The sequence below is a fragment of the Mesoplodon bidens genome (assembly GCF_964165515.1).
Source record: "Mesoplodon bidens genome assembly, chromosome: 1".
NCBI classification, from domain to species: Eukaryota; Metazoa; Chordata; class Mammalia; order Artiodactyla; family Ziphiidae; genus Mesoplodon; species Mesoplodon bidens.
The window spans coordinates 30,311,082-30,329,572 of NC_138176.1; the positions used below are offsets into that span (position 1 = coordinate 30,311,082).

The 18,491-nt window shown below is 40.3% G+C and overlaps 1 protein-coding gene across 4 annotated transcripts in view; it reads left to right on the forward strand.

The window, feature by feature from the left end:
- Positions 1 to 845: 845 nt before the first annotated feature.
- Positions 846 to 18,491, forward strand: part of HPSE2 (heparanase 2 (inactive)) — a gene marked incomplete at its 3' end in the record, with an annotated part of 577,025 nt that continues 559,379 nt past the window's right edge. For all 4 annotated transcript variants that reach the window (XM_081247709.1, XM_081247711.1, XM_081247712.1 and 1 more), the window contains exons 1-2: positions 846 to 1,241; positions 4,135 to 4,292. In XM_081247709.1, the coding sequence (XP_081103835.1) occupies positions 952 to 1,241; positions 4,135 to 4,292 (448 nt within the window). In that variant the 5' untranslated portion in view covers positions 846 to 951. The remainder of the gene's footprint in view (positions 1,242 to 4,134; positions 4,293 to 18,491) is intronic.

The window sequence follows — 18,491 nt, forward strand, 5'->3', positions numbered from 1 at the left end:
CTCAGATGGGCGCAGCGCCGCCCAGACTAGCCAAGCACAGACAGGGTTGCTTTGACTTGGCCTAAGTCAGCGTATATTGAACCCCCAAGACACTTTCGCCTCAGCTGCAGGCAGAACGGAGCCACGCGCAGCCTGGGCCCTTTGCCCCTACGGGCGGATAAACCCTTTGGCCTGGTCACTCTGTATATTTCTTCTGGGCCCTATCAGGTCAGAGGCGGCTTCTGTGTTGCTGCCCAGCGCGTCGCAGAGGTCCATACTTGCGTCCATGGAGTCTCCGTCTGCCCTCGGCGCTTTGGCAGGAATCACAGCCGCCACCGCAGGACCCCTCTGCAACTTAACCAGCCTTGCTCTCGCTGCTTCAACCCAAAGGGAAGGGCCTGGAGCAGACGACATTCCTTGACGCTGTCAGGACAAACAGGCGCGCGACTGGTGCAGACCCTACTCCAGCACGCCCAGGACTGGCGCTGAGGCTTTCGCGTCGGGGTCGCAGCTAGAACTGCTCTCCCCAGAGCCTTGCCGGGAGGGAAGTAAAAACAAGACGTCCCGCCTGGTACCCCAAATGTTAAAACTGTACAGTTTCGATCCCTCCCTCCGCTTCCCGACCCTAGAGGGTTAAATCAGGAGGGTACAACGCCACCCCTTCCTCCTACTCCCCCCTTCCCCGCCCCGCCTCACCTTACCTTTAAAAAGTTAAAAAATGTCTGCAGTTGAAATCTCTTAAAGGGGCGGTGCTGGTGAAGTACTCTTGGCACGAGTCTCTGAGAAGGCTGGCTAGGGGCGTGAGTTCGCTCCACCAGCACCAAAACACTGAAGGAAAAAAAAAAAGCGAGGGGGGGGGAAAAGGAAGGGAAAAAAAGGGGGGAAAAAGGCAGACAGACACACACTTTAGATAAGGACAATTAGTCACCAGTGAGACCCTGTAGGAAGAGAGGTTTAAATCAGAGGGATTTAATGAGGGTGCTCTGTGCCTTTCCTGAAGCCATGTCCTCCAGCAACTCCCACCCCCCCGCGTGCCTAGCCCCGGTGGCTCTCTTCTTGGCTCTGTTGCTCCATCTCTCCCTTTCATCCCAAGCTGGAGACAGGAGACCCTTGCCTGTAGACAGAGCTCCAGGTTTGAAGGAAAAGACCCTGATTCTACTTGATGTGAGCACCAAGAACCCAGTCAGGACAGTCAATGAGAACTTCCTCTCTCTGCAGCTGGATCCGTCCATCATTCATGATGGCTGGCTGGATTTCTTAAGGTAAGGCAGGGGCTTCAATGGATCATTTTTTTTTTTAAGTAGCAACCCCCACCCTTTCCTATCCCCCCATTCCAAAGGGGGAAGAAGAAGAAAATAAGCCAAGCGGATCTCTCAAAGAGAAGAAAGGTTTTCCTCCTCCTGGAATATTTACTGTGAGGCTGTAACTGGTGATTGAGAAAAGCAGTGTTTTCTATTAAGATGCACATGTTTGCAATGCAGAAGGCATTTCAGAAACTTACCAGTTATGACTGAAAAAATGTTGTGCTTACATATATCCACAATTAGCCTCCCCGTCTACTTCCGAAAAGAAATAAGAGGTTCAGAGCAGTTACAGAAGCAAAGAAAAAGGTCTTGAACAACAAAGACCCGAGAGGGATGGGTGTGTGTGTGTGTGTGAGAGAGAGAGAGAGTGCCTGTCTGTGTGTGTCTGTGAGTGTTTAAGCGGGGATCGCACGAAAGTGGAATTTTCCACGGAAAGATCGTTTCGTCAGTTCTCTCCCACTCCCAGACAGAAAATGAATCTAAGCAGAGGCTTGAGCGGTGGGCAAGTTGGTTCGGATTTTAAATTTTATATCCTCCGCTGTCCTTTCCAGACTTCAGGACTTTTTAAGATACTTTTTATAGACCGAATGGTCCCCCCAGTCCCTACTCCTTAAATCTCCTGCATAACTGCATAGTTTAGTTTTTCTTTAAAGAAAAAAAAAAAAAGTCCTCGCTCCGTTCATGGCGTATGTAAGAAGAGCGGAAAGTGTCCTAGAAGTACTCCGGGGATGTTTCGGAGATCTGAATCCAGCACTGGTGGATTAGGAAGCCGGGAGTTTTGTGATCATGGACCCTACATTACTCTAGGGCTTGGACTTTAATTGGGCTCACCCTCTCCCCAGTTGTTACTGTTCAGCAGTAAGGCAATCACGATCCCTTCCCAACAGGGACAGAGCTGCAGTGTAAAAAAAAAAAAAAAAAAAGTTTACAACGTCGAATCCAAGTGTTGAGTTTAAAAAATTTCCCTCCAAATTGGAGCCTCAGCTGTGGGCTCCCTCGAAGAGCTCCGAGAGCTCTCAGTCTCACTTTTCTGTTCTGAGGCCGCGTCCGCCGCGCCTTTCCTGAGTATCTTTCACTCTGGGAAATTCGAGTTTGCTTCTCGCGTGCGCCCGCCCCTCAGCTCTCCAGGTCTCCCTGGCCTCGGCCAGGTCAGCGGACGCGGCAGGTAGCGGGAGGCGCTGTGTGGGGCGCTTCTTCCACGTGGAGCGAGCGTTGCGGGAGGACAGAGTGGTTGCTGTGGCCGCCGCCGAGGCCGTTTTGGTTCCTGCCAGCGCCTCCGCTGGGAGGGCGGGAACAGCTCTGCGCGGCCGGATTCCTCCTCGGAAGCTCTTCCGTGCAGCAGCGCGCGTCTGTGAGCTCGTCCGGGAGGTGGTGGGCGACTACACGCCTCACTTGCATCGCGCTTCTCTAGCTACGCGGACTCCTTCGGGGTTCTTTTGCTTCTGACCTTAAAAACAGCAACAACAAACTTTCATGTTCTCGCTAAATGCTTGTCGCAGAAAAGATTGTGGAAGGCGGCTTTTCGGGGAAGAAGCCTTGGCGGGGCGTATTTGCATTGGCTGTGCAGGCTTCCGGCTGGAAGGTTGTTGGAAACGCCGTTTCTGCTGGGCCGGACTCGTTCGGATGTCTCCTCGCCCGCCGTGGGCCCACACGACGGCCGATTGCGCCCGCCGGGTAACGCAGTGCCGGAGTCCTCGGCCAAGCGATCCTTCCGGCTACTGGACTTCTCCAGGCAGCCACGACTTTTGTTAGAAACTCTAAAACTGGAGTGTCTGTTTTTTTCTCTGTTTTCTCCTATCCACCGCCTTTAAGATACTCTTTAGTACCATTTGGATTGGATATTCAGAACCTGAAGCAGCAAAGCGTTAAAAATAGAGACCCCAAATTTAACAGCTGATGCCCTTAGCATTAAGAGCATCTGATTGCTCCTTCTCTACCCCTTCCCGAATGAGCAGCGTTTGGCTTTTGAAAAACCTATTTATGGAAATCCTGAACCTAAATAGGTGTAAATGGTATTCTGATGCCCCTCGAGGCCCCTACTACGCGCAGGTTCCACATTTCGGCAAACTTCATTTTCCTCAGAGCTTCCAAATGGCCCCAAGTGGGAAGGAAAAAAGATAGAGCCCAACCCGGGGGGTGGAGAGGAGAACGTTACCTTTTCTGAGATCGGGCTGAATTATTTCAGGGGCCGAAGAGGCATTGCTTTTGCTGTGCAAGGCGGGGCTGGGGAGTGTTCTCAGAAAGGCAAGGATTTACCCAGGGAATTTCTCGTGCTCAGGGATTTGGGAGATGCATACAGTTGTTATAAGGTAGTGGAAAAGGAAAATCAGCTTTGGCATTAAAAAAAAATTAACTTGACCTCAGGTGCCTGCTCTGAGAGAAAGAAGGCGGGTTTCACCTTCTCCATGGAGGTTGCGATGCCCCTGGGGCAGAGGAGTCAGATCCCGTCTTTCAGCCCAGAAGTTTGGCAAAAGTCGGAGCCCGGAGTCCGTGCACTGCGCGTCTCCTCCATGACAGCTTTTCGGGCAGGGGCAGAAGCCCCGCAACTGCGCCTTAGTTCCGTGTTCTCAGCAGAGGGGCACCCCCCACCTTATGCACACACTGTTAACAAACACAATCTCTAACTCTTTGTAAATACTACCTTTGGTGAGCATCGTCGGGGTGCCTGAGGGAGGGGGCCACGACCAGTTGGGCGCGGGAGGCGTAGCTCCCGGAGCCCCACGGCCCAAGACTGGGTGGGCTGGGGCGCCAGGCACAACTCCACAGAGAGTGGGAAGAGGGCCTTGCTGGTGCCCCGCACCCTCTCGCTTGTCCCCCGGATCCTTTCCTTTCTCCTTCTCTATCCCTGCAGCTCCAAGCGTCTGGTGACCCTGGCCCGGGGACTTTCGCCCGCCTTTCTGCGCTTCGGGGGCAAAAGGACCGACTTCCTGCAGTTCCAGAATCTGAGGAACCCGGCAAAAAGCCGTGGGGGCCCCGGCCCGGATTATTATCTCAAAAACTATGAGGATGGTGAGAAACTTGCTCCCCACTCTTGTTGGGTGGGGGAAGTTTGGGGAGTGGGAGCGAGCAATCTGTATGTGTGCGTGTGGGGTGCAGATTTGGAGGAGGGCCAGGTTGAAGCTCACCTGAAAAACTGGTAGCTGTATGCGAGGGGAAACTGGGGTGTGGGATTCCTGATGTGATTACACAAAGGGGGCTCATCAGGTGGTCCTTGTCCAGGCTGCTGGCCTTTCTTGGGTAGCTAAGTGTCAGAGGCCAAGAACTAGTAGCCAAAACTTATGACTGGCTAGTCCTATAGGGAGAAAGTGCAGTGGGGTTTCTTGAGAAAATCCAGTCAGGTTCATAAAGGGGCAGGGTCACGTTTCCTTTCTAAAATTAAAGGAAGTGCCTTTTTGTTTTTCTTATTCTTTGCTTTCCTGAGATGAGGCTACGGAGGGCTTCAGCCTTTTTTGAACCCTACTCTAAAGTTTTCTGGAATAATCCTTTTTAGATTGGTCCATTGTTGGGAAGGTTTGAAACTTTTCACAGTGGGTTCTTCTTTAGACTGCCTAATCTCAGAGTCTCACTTCTTTTTTCTCAGTTTCAAAATGGGATTATAAATGCCAGCCTTTCCTGCCAGGATCAGATGAGTTAAGTGTTGGAAGGGCTTTTGAAAATGCCAGATCCTATTCCAGTGTGAGAGGTCAATCTTTTTACAGTCTTTGAACAGTCTCATTTTTACTAGGGAAAAATGAAAATGGTATTTAAGAAAATTGTTTAGAGGGTTTGGTGTTAATAACTATGAACTTTCTATGTGGGTAGAGGAACAGAGTTTCTTTCAAATGGGCAAGGTGGCAATTGATGGGTCTTCACCCACTGAGGTTGTTTAGATTGGGTAGAAGAGACATTAGTGTCCATTCCTGGAGAGCTATCTCTGCCCTGTTGTCCCTTCTCATACATGAGCTACAGTTTTATTTTTCAAGGGCTCAGGGACATGTTCTCAGAGCTCCCTGGATTTTGTTACATCTTGTCCTTATAAATCAACAAAATGAGGAAAAGCCCTTGTATTTTCTGGGGCTTTCACTGAACGGGAATTCTGGAGAGTTTGGATCTATTTCAAGGTTGGCTGAGAAACCTTTTTTTAAAAGTGCCAGACTGGAGAAAGAGGGCAAGGTTGAGGCTTCTTGAGTTTGAATCCTGAACTAGACTTACTCTTTTACAACATTGGCAAAGTGTGTAGGTGTTTAAGCCTACATCTTTTCAAAGGTAAATATCATTGCTATAAAAATGTGGATTGCCAGTAGATTTTGCTGTCACTCATCATAAAATGCTGAAAGGTAAAAGATAATCCTGAACAGCAGCTCTGATGGTAATTTGACCTGGGGCTTTAGAGCTCCCAGGGTCACTGTCAGCTCTGTGTTCGGATACAAGAAGGGAGAATATTAATGGTTTTCCTGATGAAACAGCTCTTCTTTGAGTCCATTTGAACTACTTCCTCTTTAGTTTGTGAAAAAACTTGTAAGAGCCCCAGGAACCACTGTGGGAAAAAAAAAGACTATTATAAGTTTAGGAATTAGCCTTTTTCTCCCAAACTTGTACCTAGGATTATATTACCTATTCATTGAGAGTGGGAGATATGCTTAAAATGAAGGATACAATTTGTTTCCCTTTGTACAAGGAGAAAGTGGGCATCATGGGGAGAAAGGATATTGGCAGAAGGCCGTGCCCCATAAAACTTCATAGAATTAGGACAAAACCAGAAATGGAAAAGATCTAAGAGGTCATCTTCAATCCTTCCACCACTTCAGGGTTCAGTACAGGATCATTCCATATGGAATCCTTTTCTCGTTTTGTCCAACATGGTATTACATATCTCTACGAGTGTAGTTTTCACCACTCCTGTGGGAGAGAGTTTTTTTGTCCCATAGGTTTTCACCAGTAAATTTTTCCTGAATTTTCCCTTTATATTCTCTAAATATTTGATAACTCCTCTTTGCATTTTTTAGACATTTACCTTCAAAATAATTTCTTTGTTGTGTCAGCTTCAAAAAAAGGTTTCCTCATAGCTGTTTTTTATCTACACTACCTGGATTTAATTCTTTTAAGACTTTCTTTAAAGTCAGTCCTTCCAGACACTAATCTGTTTTATTGCTCCTAGCTGAACTCCTTGTGATTTATGTCTCCTTGGTAATAAGATGCTCTGAACTATATCAGTATTTGAGGCCTTAGCACAGTTAAAGAGAGTAGGAATGCCCTGTTTCTGCCCTTTGATGCTCACATATCCTTAAATCACCCATATTGTCTTTGTTGTTGCATGTTGCATTGCAGAATTAAGGGCAAAAATGATTTTGGTATAGTCTCAGCAATTTTGCAAATGTTATACTTCAGTTGTCACTTTTAATCCAGTGATAACTGTCATCATAATGAGCCTCTTAAAATAATTAGGTCTTCTCAGTAAATGGCCCTGTAATAGGCATTTTTGGCATAAGTACCTTATTTTTTAAAAAAGAGATGTATTGGCTTAAACATAATATAGAATAATAACATACATTTTGAATAATTAGATACAGCTACTAGCATATTATGAAATTGAGTGACATAGGGAATAGAATATGGAATTGGGACTCAGAAAGCCTGTATTTCAGGCCTGGGTCTATCACTTATGAATATGTGGCCCTGGGCTTGCTGCTTCTCTGTAATATATGGATGTGATGATACCTTCTCTGCATTGCTTCTGTGAGGGTTCTGAGAGGTATCTGTATAAAATATTTTGTCAACCGCAAAGGCTATGTATTCCTACGAAGGCTAAGTATTCCTACTTTTATTAAAGGCAGCTTCAGGAAATTTATAACATATATGTTTAATATTTTAAAGTGGGTTTAAGGAGTGAATAAGATGCGGTAGACCAAAGTTTATACAGAAGAAAGGAAATAGAATTAGGGAATTGTTTGAGAGGATTAAGAGAATGTAGGGAGAATTGTCTTTAAGGAATGGAGGTGGAGAACATAGGGTGGCTATTTTTTGTGTGTGGTAATGAAAGAAGAGACTAATCTTTAGTTTTGTTATATACGAACATTAAAATGAACTGATAGTTCCAGCTTGGGTAACATACACTTTTCTGGTTAATTCATTCATATTGCTACCTCAATGTGATTTTTTGTTGTTGTTTTCCCCTGAATTAATAGGGCAATTAACAAGTCATGTGGCTTATATTGTCCCAAAACTTTTAAAGCATATTAATGCAGCTGCATTTTCTCTTTCTAAAGTCACTGTTTACATAAACTTTGGGAACTTCTCTAGTTAGTCCTTTAATACAGTTACTTATTCCACTCTTAGCGTAGGCAACTTGAACTTCATGTAAACATGATGATGATGGAGGAAATAAAAAATAGGATTGTTCTTCATATTTTGGAGTCTTACCCTTTGTCTATCTATGTGATGTTATGCTTTTCTTGCTCCTAACAAAGAAATCTTGGGTTAATCTTTTGTTCTTAAGTTTATTTTGCTGCAGTCTGCCTCTTTGTTGTATATTCAGTGTGATTTATTTGTATGCCTGTCTCTTTACTGCCATAACCATATCTTTAATCAAGATATACACCATTTATTATGCACATCAAAAGCCAGCTTAATATTTCTAAAATATCATATTCATCATGTCACTTTTTTGCTGGAAAACTTTGATTATTTTTGGATTGCTTACAGAAAATGTTCAAACTCCTCAACTTGGCATTCAAATCCTTTTTAAATCTCAGCTTACCTTTTGTACCCTATGTTTTCATATAACTTTTATTACAGCCCAGCTTGATTTTCACTGTTTCCTTAAAACACCTTTATCTCAACCCCCTTTGTTCAGCCATTCTATCTCTGCTTTAAATGCCTTTTTCTTGGCTCTGTTAAAATCTCACCACCCACTCCACCCAATTCTTGAAGACCCATTGCAAATGCCCCTTATTTTCACAAGCCTTTCCTGAACAGGTCATTTCATAGTTATCTCTTCTTTCTCTGGACTATTGCAGTTCTTTCTCATTGTGTTGTTCTTTTGGCCCCTTCTGCCTTGTTTTGCTTTTTAACTTTTCATATATATATGTGTGTGTGTGTGTGTGTGTGTATATGTGTGTATATATATATATATATATATATATATATATGAAAAGTTAACTATATATATATGTATTTTTGTTTTACCTTTTCAATTAGAATGCAAATTCTTTATAGGAAGGGACCATATCTAACTGTTGTATATCCTAAAATGTCTAGCATTATGTATGACACATAGTAGAACTTCTGCAAATATTTTTGGCTGCATACTAGGTTAAGAGCCTGTTAAAGGCACTGGAAAAATGGAGGTTACCAATGAAGAAATGAGCAAACACATACATAAAGATTCTATTCATTTTTCACCTTCAATGCATTTTCACACGAAGTCCATTCTTAATATTTATTTTAATGACATACTTCATTATTTTAACTGTGTATTCTTTATCTTTGGTAGTCTAAGTGTCTTGGTTTCATACTGTGCATTAAAGCAACTCTACCACCTGATTTAAAGCCTTGCACTGGACCCACACTATTTTTTATTGTATCTGTATCTTCTTTGCCTTTACTTTTGCTTTTCTTGGTTAGCTTTACGAAGTTTCTACACCTAATTTTCCAATTCCCAAATTAATAGTACCTTTTCACAAATTTAAATGTTTTTTCAATCTTCGTCTCCTGAAAATTTTCTCTTCTGAGAGCTTCTGAAATCCTAAATAATGAATGTGGAGTACACTTTGTAAACTTTAAGGCACTATACAAAAATTATTATTGTATTCCTTTCTCCAGGAAGTTTTCCTAGTTTTAGTAGAGGTGAGGTAGTTAGTTCTTTTTCTTTCTATTCCCATTCCATCAATCAAGACATATGACATAAGAACAGCACAACTGCCAAAATACATATTCGCCTTGAACTTATCCACCTTTCATTATCTCACTTTATTTTACATAAATGTTTCTTGAAATCCAATTACATTTAACAAGTGTTTATTGATTACCTGCTCTGTGTTTAGTTTCATGCTGGACAAAATGCAGATTATCAAATAAATAAAAGATACAGTCCTATATCAACATTAGAGCACAACAGTAATCATTGCTGTAGGCAAGATCCACTAATCAGTGTTAAAATAAGTAGGCGAAGTTTAAGGCAAAGCAGGATATTTGCATAGCCTCAAAGCATCTCTCTCATAATGTTAATTAATTAATTAATTATTGTGGTGGTTTTAGCATATGACCACCAATTCTTTGATACTTTTAGGATGTGGAACTTCTGTTTCCCCCTTGAGTGTGGGCTGGATTTAACAACTTGTTTCTAAAGAACAGAGTCTATAAAGCAGAAAATAGTAACTTTACAGTGAAGAAGCTGTCAGATATCATTTCAACAAAGTGATCAAGGTTAACATCAGCAGATAGGTCATGTTGATATCATGTATTCCCTGATATCATGTAATGAGAAGGGCACTTCACCTTTGTGATATTCTTTCCCCAAATCCATAACTCTGTAAATATGAGAAAACACTAGTCAAATTGAAGGATACTCTACAAAATACTTGACCTTTCCCCGTCAAAAGACACTGTCTCTGCTGTCAGTGATCTAATAGCTTGTTAGTGAGATAACATTTATAATGATAAAACTGAAGAGTAACACAAAGACAATATAGAATGAAGTGCTAAGTGGAACAAAATAGTTTGCCAGGATGTGACAGGAAAAGTAGAGATGAATACTGGCCAGACTTAGGTGGGAGTTAGGTTGGGCCTTGTGAAAGATGCCTAGACTTTGGAGAAGTAGAGATGAGAGAGGACATTTCATTCAAGGGAAAGAGCCTGAGGCAAAGCCTAAATATGTGTTTGGGTAATAAGGAGACCACCCGCCTAATAGAAGGTACGTGTTAGAAATTATATTAGTTCATGTTGCTAGAAGCGTAACAGATTCTTTTTTATAGAAGCCTATTTGCATATTTTTTGTTCAGTAATGTTTATAATTTAAAAATTATGAAAAGCACATGTTAGAAATTATTCTAAGAAAAACTCATATTTCTAGAATTATGTCTAATTTGAATTTTAAGAAGTGCTAATCTATTTTTGTTAGCTCCAAAATATGTAATTAAAAAAGAAGAAAGTACATGTGTGAGAGTAAAGGTTGGTTGGGTAAATCCAGATCAGATGATGAGAATGTTGAATTTTAAGCATAGTAAAATGAAATTGGCCCTATAGGAAAATAGAGGCTATTATAAGTTCTTTTACTCCATTGGAGAGGGGAAGGACATGTTTTCAACATGGATAATGACGTTGCCCTCTCCCATTCTTCTTTTCCAAATCATTGCACACATTCATATACTCTAGCTAAAGTGTGTTATAACTGAACTTGATGAGGTTTGAGTTATGAAGCATGTTTGAAGGACAGATAATTTAAAACTAAATTATTTATTTGGTTCTTATAGGGTATATAAAATAAAGGTTTTAGAATTTGCTTGATAATTTTCGTTACCCTTCCTTCTTTTACAGAGTGAAAACAGGCTACTACTTTGTAATATTTATTCACTCATGAATTTACCCATTGAGCAGGCAGCTAGCTCCAGGCCCGTTTGATGCTGAGGCTGGGAGGATGAATGAGGCCCAGCTATGGTTGTCAAATTACATACTCCTGACCTCTTTATCACTTCAGCAGCATCAGTCAAAAGCAGTTTCTAGAGATTTTTAGGCCAAGAAAAGCCTCCATTCCAAGGCCACTATTCGGCATTTCATGATTTGTCTGCCAGCAACTTTAGAAGGATTTGAAACAATTTAATATTGTATTAAAGGGTGTCAGAAATCACCTGAAGTTTTATATATGTTTTATTCTGCCTTTTGGAAACAAAGTGGGTGCATTTTTATAATGTTTGAAATTTGGTACCAGGTCCTGGGTGCTAGTTGCAGCTCACTGTACCCCTGTGAATTTGAATGTGGTATCTAAAGATATAGTTATCATGCCATTTACTCACAGTTTAATCATTGTGGATCTATATAGTGCTGGAAGTGGTAGAGAGGAGATCTGGAAACTCTGGTCTACTGCTTGTAGAGGTGGCTTAATTTCAGTGAATCAAAAAGTCTAGTAAATAGGCCTTTCAATCACAACCACATTTGTATAATTTATCACCTGATCATTGGGGCTAAAGGTAATCCACAAACAGTTATGTGTTCCTGTACAACACAAATTATGCTGCTGTTGCCAATACCAAATATCACTGTTTCTCTTGCCATATTTATTTATATTCTCTCTCCTGTTCTCCCAAGGCCTCCTGGTGGGATGGGTACATCATGGAAGAAAAGAAGTTTCTTTCAAAATTCCCTGGGCCTGTTTAGCCTGCCAGTCACATGGTCTGGGCTCGTAGAGTCAGGAGCCTCTTCTGAGAATACTTCATCAAAATGGTTTAAATGTTAAGACTCTTAACTTCTGTGCTTCTTAGTACCTTAATCAAGTTTTCAGCTGTCTAGATCTATGAGGCAATGGATTGGAACTCTGAACAGTGTGTGTGTGTGTGTGTGTGTGTGTGTGTGTGTGTGTGTGTATGAGACAGAAAGAGAGAGAGACAGAGACAGAGACAGAGAGAGACAGAGCATATGAATATTTGAGCATGAAAGAATTTGGTGTGTTTTATTTTTTACACTTGTCCATGGTGATGTAAGCAAAGTAAATACAATTTGTAAACTAGTGGCTAGTTCTATAGAACGTATAGATACCTTGTTGAACTCCTTTGTCTTTTGGTTTCATGATCAATTTTCTTCTCTTTAGTACAGTGAAAAGCAGTGTAATTTTGCTTAATTCAGTACATGTTTTTAAAATTATAAACCAAATGCCAAGGTTAGTCTAGATACTGGGGCTACCCAAGAGGAATAGAACATGAACTGTACTCTCAAAGTGCTCTGGCCTTAAATATTCAATAGAATTTCTCAATGTTCTTGAGTATCATCACTCTACTTTAGTCAGACTAATCTTTGCTAAGTCTTTCCACTTTGCTCATAGTATACCCTCTACCTTGAACACTCATTTTCTGTCTTGAATTAAAATTTTTACTTGTCCTTCAAAGCTCTGCCCAAGTCCCCTGTTTCATTAAGCCTTCTGCTGAGCCAATCCTCATTAATCCTCTCTCATTCTCTAAATTCTTCTGAAATTCTGCTCTGAATACTTGATCTAATTTAGTCCAAGTGCCCAAGAATTTATGTTTGATTGACTTAAGCAGACATCATTTTTGTCTCTAGGAATTTACAATCAAAACACACTGGGATTGACATACGCATAAAAATCCATATAGATAACCATCATCACATTGCATGGAACAGATATATTAAGTCAAACAAAAATTTATGTTACTTACAAACCTTAATGCATGTGTTTTGCTTTTTGTGTGGTGAAGAATGAAGAGTGAAAAATATAAGCTGCATATTTAGAAAAGATGGGGTACATATCTGTATCTGTATGTTTGTATTGAGGGAGCTGGGGATCAAACCAGTACCTTATTTTTTACTTGCTCTGGAAAGGCAAAAACACCTTGAGAGATGGAAGATGAGAATGCAAAAGTTAAATTGCTCAGATTTGGGTCATTATCTTTGAAATACTATGGAAGAATGGATGTTCCCTGTGCAGCTTAATAATAGTAATAATATAATAATATTACCTAACATTGTTGGGTGCTTCTTATGTGTCAAGTACTATTTTAAGGAATTTACATAGATTAACATTTAATCCTTTTATCAACCCTATGAGGAAAGTAGTATTTTCCCATTTGACAAATGGGGAAACTGAGGCACAGAGTGGTTAAATAACTTGCCCAAGGCCACCTAGGTAAAGAGATGGGGAGCAGGGACTCAATGACATCACCCATTAAACCTGAAGGCTTAAGTGGAGCCTGTGTTAATGAACTTGTTTTTCTACTAACTAAATGTGTCATTGTGCAAGTTGTTAACCTTCCTGAAGCCTTCCTTGTCCATAAAATGAAGAAAATGGACCACATTATCTGTTTGTAGCATCTAATTCTGAGATTCTGTGAGTCAAAGATCTCAGACATACAAGGCATGTAGGAAATAATAGCAATGGGAACAAGATAGGATATATTCAAAGGTTAAAGGATGTAGAACAAGCTGTAAGGGCTATAGAAGTTCAGAGAAGGAGATTAAGTGAGAGCTGGAGTAGTCAGGACAGGTGCCTAGGAGGAGGGAGCTTGACCTGGCCTTAAGGGTAAATAATAATAATGCTAATAACAGCTACTGTTTGTTGAGTTCTTACTGTGTTTTACATTTGGTATCTCATTTAATTCTTAAATCAATCTGTTGATAAACGTGTGAGCATGCACGTGTGTATGTGTGTATATATGAAGAAATAGGGACTCAGAAGAGACATGTGACTTGCTTAAGGTCATAAGATCAGTAGTTAGTACAACCAGGATTAGAACCCAGTCCTGTTCTCTCTTCACTGTGCTTAGATAAGAGGGATCCAGTCTTTGGTTCATTCACTATTTCATTTATTCATCTACTCATCTATCAGGCACTCAAAAGCCCTATACTAAGTATCGTGGAGCAGTAAAAAAAATGTGTGCCATAGACCCTCCCTCAAAGGTTTAGTGGGTTAGCACACAAAATAGTTGTTAGGAAAAACAACAAAAGAATAATCACAGGGAGACACATGAACAATTGAAAGAGATGATTGTCACACTTTATGACATTTGAAGGAATAGGACAGCATCTGATCCAATGGAATAGAACTTATTAGTTCTATCCAATGGGATAGAACTATTTTGGAAGCAGATGAATTGAAAAAAATACTAGAAATGGATCAACAGTGTCATTGATGTAAGGGAAATGGCAGGAAAAAACTCAGAAAAATAAGAATATTTGAAAAAGTTATTGGAAAGTTACCATTAAATTATTGGGCAATTTTAGAATTACTTTGTTTTTATTTATATACTAGAACCATACTCTGCATTTTTCTTCTTTCAAGTTTTGAGGCCAGAGAAACCTTGTGAAGGATAAAGGGAACTGATAAGGGTGAAGTTTCAAGAAAACCCTTCCTTCATACCTCTCTTCCTTATCTTTCTCTTTGAACTGAGAGTTTGTTAAACTCAAGTAGAGATTACTTTTATAGCCATTTACAATGAAGAAACTATGGAGCAAAGAGGTTATATATTCTACACAAAGTAAGTAACTGTGTTGGTAAGTGGCAGAGCTGTGGCTGGATCCAGGACAGTCTCACTGTGAAGTTGGTGATTTTCACCACCCCCATTATAGCATAACAGCACAATATTCCTCATTCTTCTACCAAGACAGCTTCAAAGCCCTTTCCTCTGGGGTTTATATTAATTTGAGTCTGATTTGAAAGTTTAAGAATGGGGCTAAATGAAAATTATGATTGTTTACCTCATGGCTGTTTCCATCTGGCTTGGGCAGTCTTCGTCTCCCATCTATTCTGTCATCTCTCTCTAAGGAAACTGGGTTCCCTTTCTCCAGCCTCTCTTCATCCTCCTGCCTCATTAATCTTTCTGAAGCTCCTTGTTCTCCTGTCACTGCCTAGCTAGAAACCTTCAAGGTTATCCTTTGTCTAATTTAAATCCTCCTCATTCTCCTCCAGTTTTCCAAGGCCCTCTAGAGTCAGCCCACCTTCCTTGGCCAGCTTCCTCTCTCCTCTTCCCCACAGGAACCTGAGTTTATTCACAAGCAGATGGTGTAGCTTCCTGTCACAGAGAGCTCCTACTCATTCTGCCATTCTCTTAATTTCTAACACTCTGGATTTCTCACTCCATCATCTGTCTGCCCACTTTTTACCCACTTCTAAATTCTTCCTGCCTTTCAGAACCCTGCTCAAATTTGTCCTCCTTCTCTATGAATTCTTCACGATCTCATTTATTCATTCATGAAGTGTTTATTGAGCCTGAATTTCCAAGGTATTTGTTGTATAAAAATCACTCTTTTGGCTATTTTCATATTCTGCCTCAATGTTCTCAGGTATCTTTTTGTGTATGTTCATGTAGACTTGGCTCAATCCCTAGATTATAGGTCACTGTGACAGTAGTGATTTTATCATTTTTGTTGTTGCTACAACATCTAGTAGCTGTCTTTTGCCTAGTAGTTCTTCAGTGTATACTTGTTGACTGAGTATTTGCCATTTATTGGTAGCTTAATACACTAAAAAGAATAATAGCTCTTCCATTCATTGTTTCTGCTTTTTAAAAAATTCATAGTCTATTTCTGGTTAATGCTTAACCTCCTTATTCATATTTTTACTTTTAAATTTTTAGGCTTTTTATTTATTTTATTAATACCAATGAAATGCATGCTCATTAATATAAATTCAATAATACATATATCATAGATATAACCACTTTTAACAGTCTGGCATGTACCTTTTTAGACCTTTTTCTGTGCATACATATGTATATAAAAATTTAAATGTGTAAGTGGAATTGTATTTTTGTACAACTTGCTTATCTAGATAACCTTTTAGTCAGAAATTATGGGCTGTTTTTCAGTGGCTAAAGAATAATCCATATGTGGATGAGTTGTAATTTAACCATTCTTTCTAATTCATTGGTACTTTTTTGCAAGAACTTCTCTGTTTGCTATTTGTCTGTAGTTTCTAACAGAGCAGTGCTGTAGAATCATATCTTTTTCGTATTGGAACTTGATCTAAATTATTTATTTTCCCCAATGTCTTTTTAACCACCCTTATCCATTTTAATCCTTTTAGCTATAATGCATTCTTTGAGCAAATGTCAAGAAAACAGTCACAGCAAAACTAACCCTGTGCATCAAAGTACAGTTTTCTTTTGTAAAACAAGTGATTTTAAAAGTTTTGGATACAGATAGAAAGTGACACTAAAAATATTTTGACTTTTTTGTTCAAATAGTATATCACTGTGTGATTTGAAAGAAATCCTAGCTGTCACTCATCTTGTTAAAGCTACTCTGTGAATTTGAATACTACTCAGCCAGAGAAGAGACACTTATAAAGACCTCACATAATGAATGTTTTGTGAGAAACAGACTAAAGAAGGCAGAAGTAGCCATTTTTGAATAGCTCACTAATCAGTTTGCAGGAGAAAAATAATCACACTTTACATTTGTAATGTTCTTTAAAATTTAAAGAACTATAGAATTATAGAACTAAAGAATAATAGAACTATAGAATTATAAAAACTCCTCTGATCCTCACAGGAGCTATGTATAGTAAGTTTATTTAAAATTTTGGCATTTCTATATTATAAATGAGAAAACAGACTCAAGGAAGTTGCTCAGAATAATACAGCTTTTAAGTGGCAGAACCGGGATTAGAGCTCAGTACCTCTGTCTTTAAGCCTGATACTCTTAAATGAGGTATACACAGCTAATGATAATCCCTCCACTCTACTTCAGTGAACCAGGTGGGTACCTGTGTTCTGAAGTGTTTGGGCCAATCTGAAATAGGAAGGCTAGAATGGGCCTGTTGTTTCTTTGTGAGAGGCTGTGTTTGCTTTTAGGTGTGCTAGGCTCTAGTTTAGTCCCAGATTCTTTTTAAACTGTTCTTTATTGATAAACTTCTGGACAGGCTGCAGGATGTCATTTTTGTAGATTTGACACCTGAAGCTCAGACTCCTTTGAGACTGGAATCCAAACCCAGGGTGAGGTTAGAACTAGTCCAGAGAATGGCACAGAGGGGACTTTTGAGAGTACTGTGTGGATGCCAGTATCACTGAGGAGACTTCCAACAAAGAATTTAAAAGCCTTTTAAGTTCAGACATTCATTAGCTATCACGGTGCATCCAGTGAGAGGGTTTCATTTACCACAGAGGAGGCCCGTACTGAGTAAGCAGAGGAGCTGGAAATAGAACATGAGCTTTTGGTGATAGTCACTAAACCATGCACACTTTAAAAAATGTTTGTAATCACCATTGAGGTGAATCTTTGTGTATCTCTTAGTGCCCTAGTAGGTACACTCTTTTCATCTGGGTGTTTATTTCTTTGCAATTGTTGAAAAAAAAACCAGATTGTGGACTTATTTCCCTGGCCATTATGAATCCTCTTGGAAGAGTAGACTCAGGTTAATTCACTGAGCTGTAGATTCAAAAGAAACTGTAGTCCAGGCTTAGCCAAGTTAAAACCCATAGTTGAAACTAAACATAACTTGAAACCATTAGAAAAATAAATGCTGTTGTTTCATAGAACATTTGTAGAAGCGAATGAATGATACCCCAGTCCAAAGGTCAGGATTTTCAACAGCTTGCAGCAGAAAACTTACACTTATTAAATGTCTTCACTAGGAGTTTTTGTGTTAGTGGATGACTGAGGTCTTTTGTTTCTTCTGTTTCCCTCATGGCAATAAAGTTGAAATTTAGAAAGCTTTCAAAATGAAATTTCTCAGAGAAGTTATAACCACAGGTTTTAAATTTTCATCACCTAAATGTGGAACAGAACAATTGAAAATTTGGGGGGAGGGGAAAAGAGGTTTGAGGACACATGTGGTGTGTATCAAGAATCAGTGTAAATCAGGAAGGTGTGGTAAGAGGGATTTCCTGTGTTACAGAACTGCTGAAATAGTGTTCCCCCAGCCTCCATCAATACATTCCAAATTAAGGTGCTGGCCTTTTCTGACACCTTGCAGAGATGGTGCCCCTTACCTGACACATTGTAGTTTCCTTGAAGCTTCAAACAACAGTTGGTTGCTAAGAGAGCTCATCCTGGGGATAATGAGTTCTTTGATTGTGTCCTTTCTTTTGTACCTCATGAGTTTGGCAGGTACCTACCTGTAGGACGGGACCAGTCTAGTATTTTGAGTCTGTTCTTTTTTATCCCTGCTATAGGACAATTCATTTCCAGGTTTCCAGGTCTGATAATAATAACTACCAATTATTGAGCACTTATACATCCCAAGTACTGGGCCAAAAGCTCTTCAAAGGTGATCAGATTTTTTCCTCACAACCCCTTGAAGCAGGTATAAACTGTCCCATTTGATAGAAGCTTAGAGAAGTTAGTCAGTGATTCTGGCTGCATTCCCCTAGCTAGGGGAGCTTTAAAAAATGTTGGGTCCTAGGCTAATTAAATCAATCTCTGGGGGAACCAAGGCATTGTGATTTTTAAAAATCTCCCCAGATGGTTCTAAAGTGTACATCACGTTAAGAACCTCTGGGTGAAGTGATTTGCCTAAGGCACTTCAGCGCATTTGTTGTGGAGTTCAAGTCTAGACAGTCTGAATCT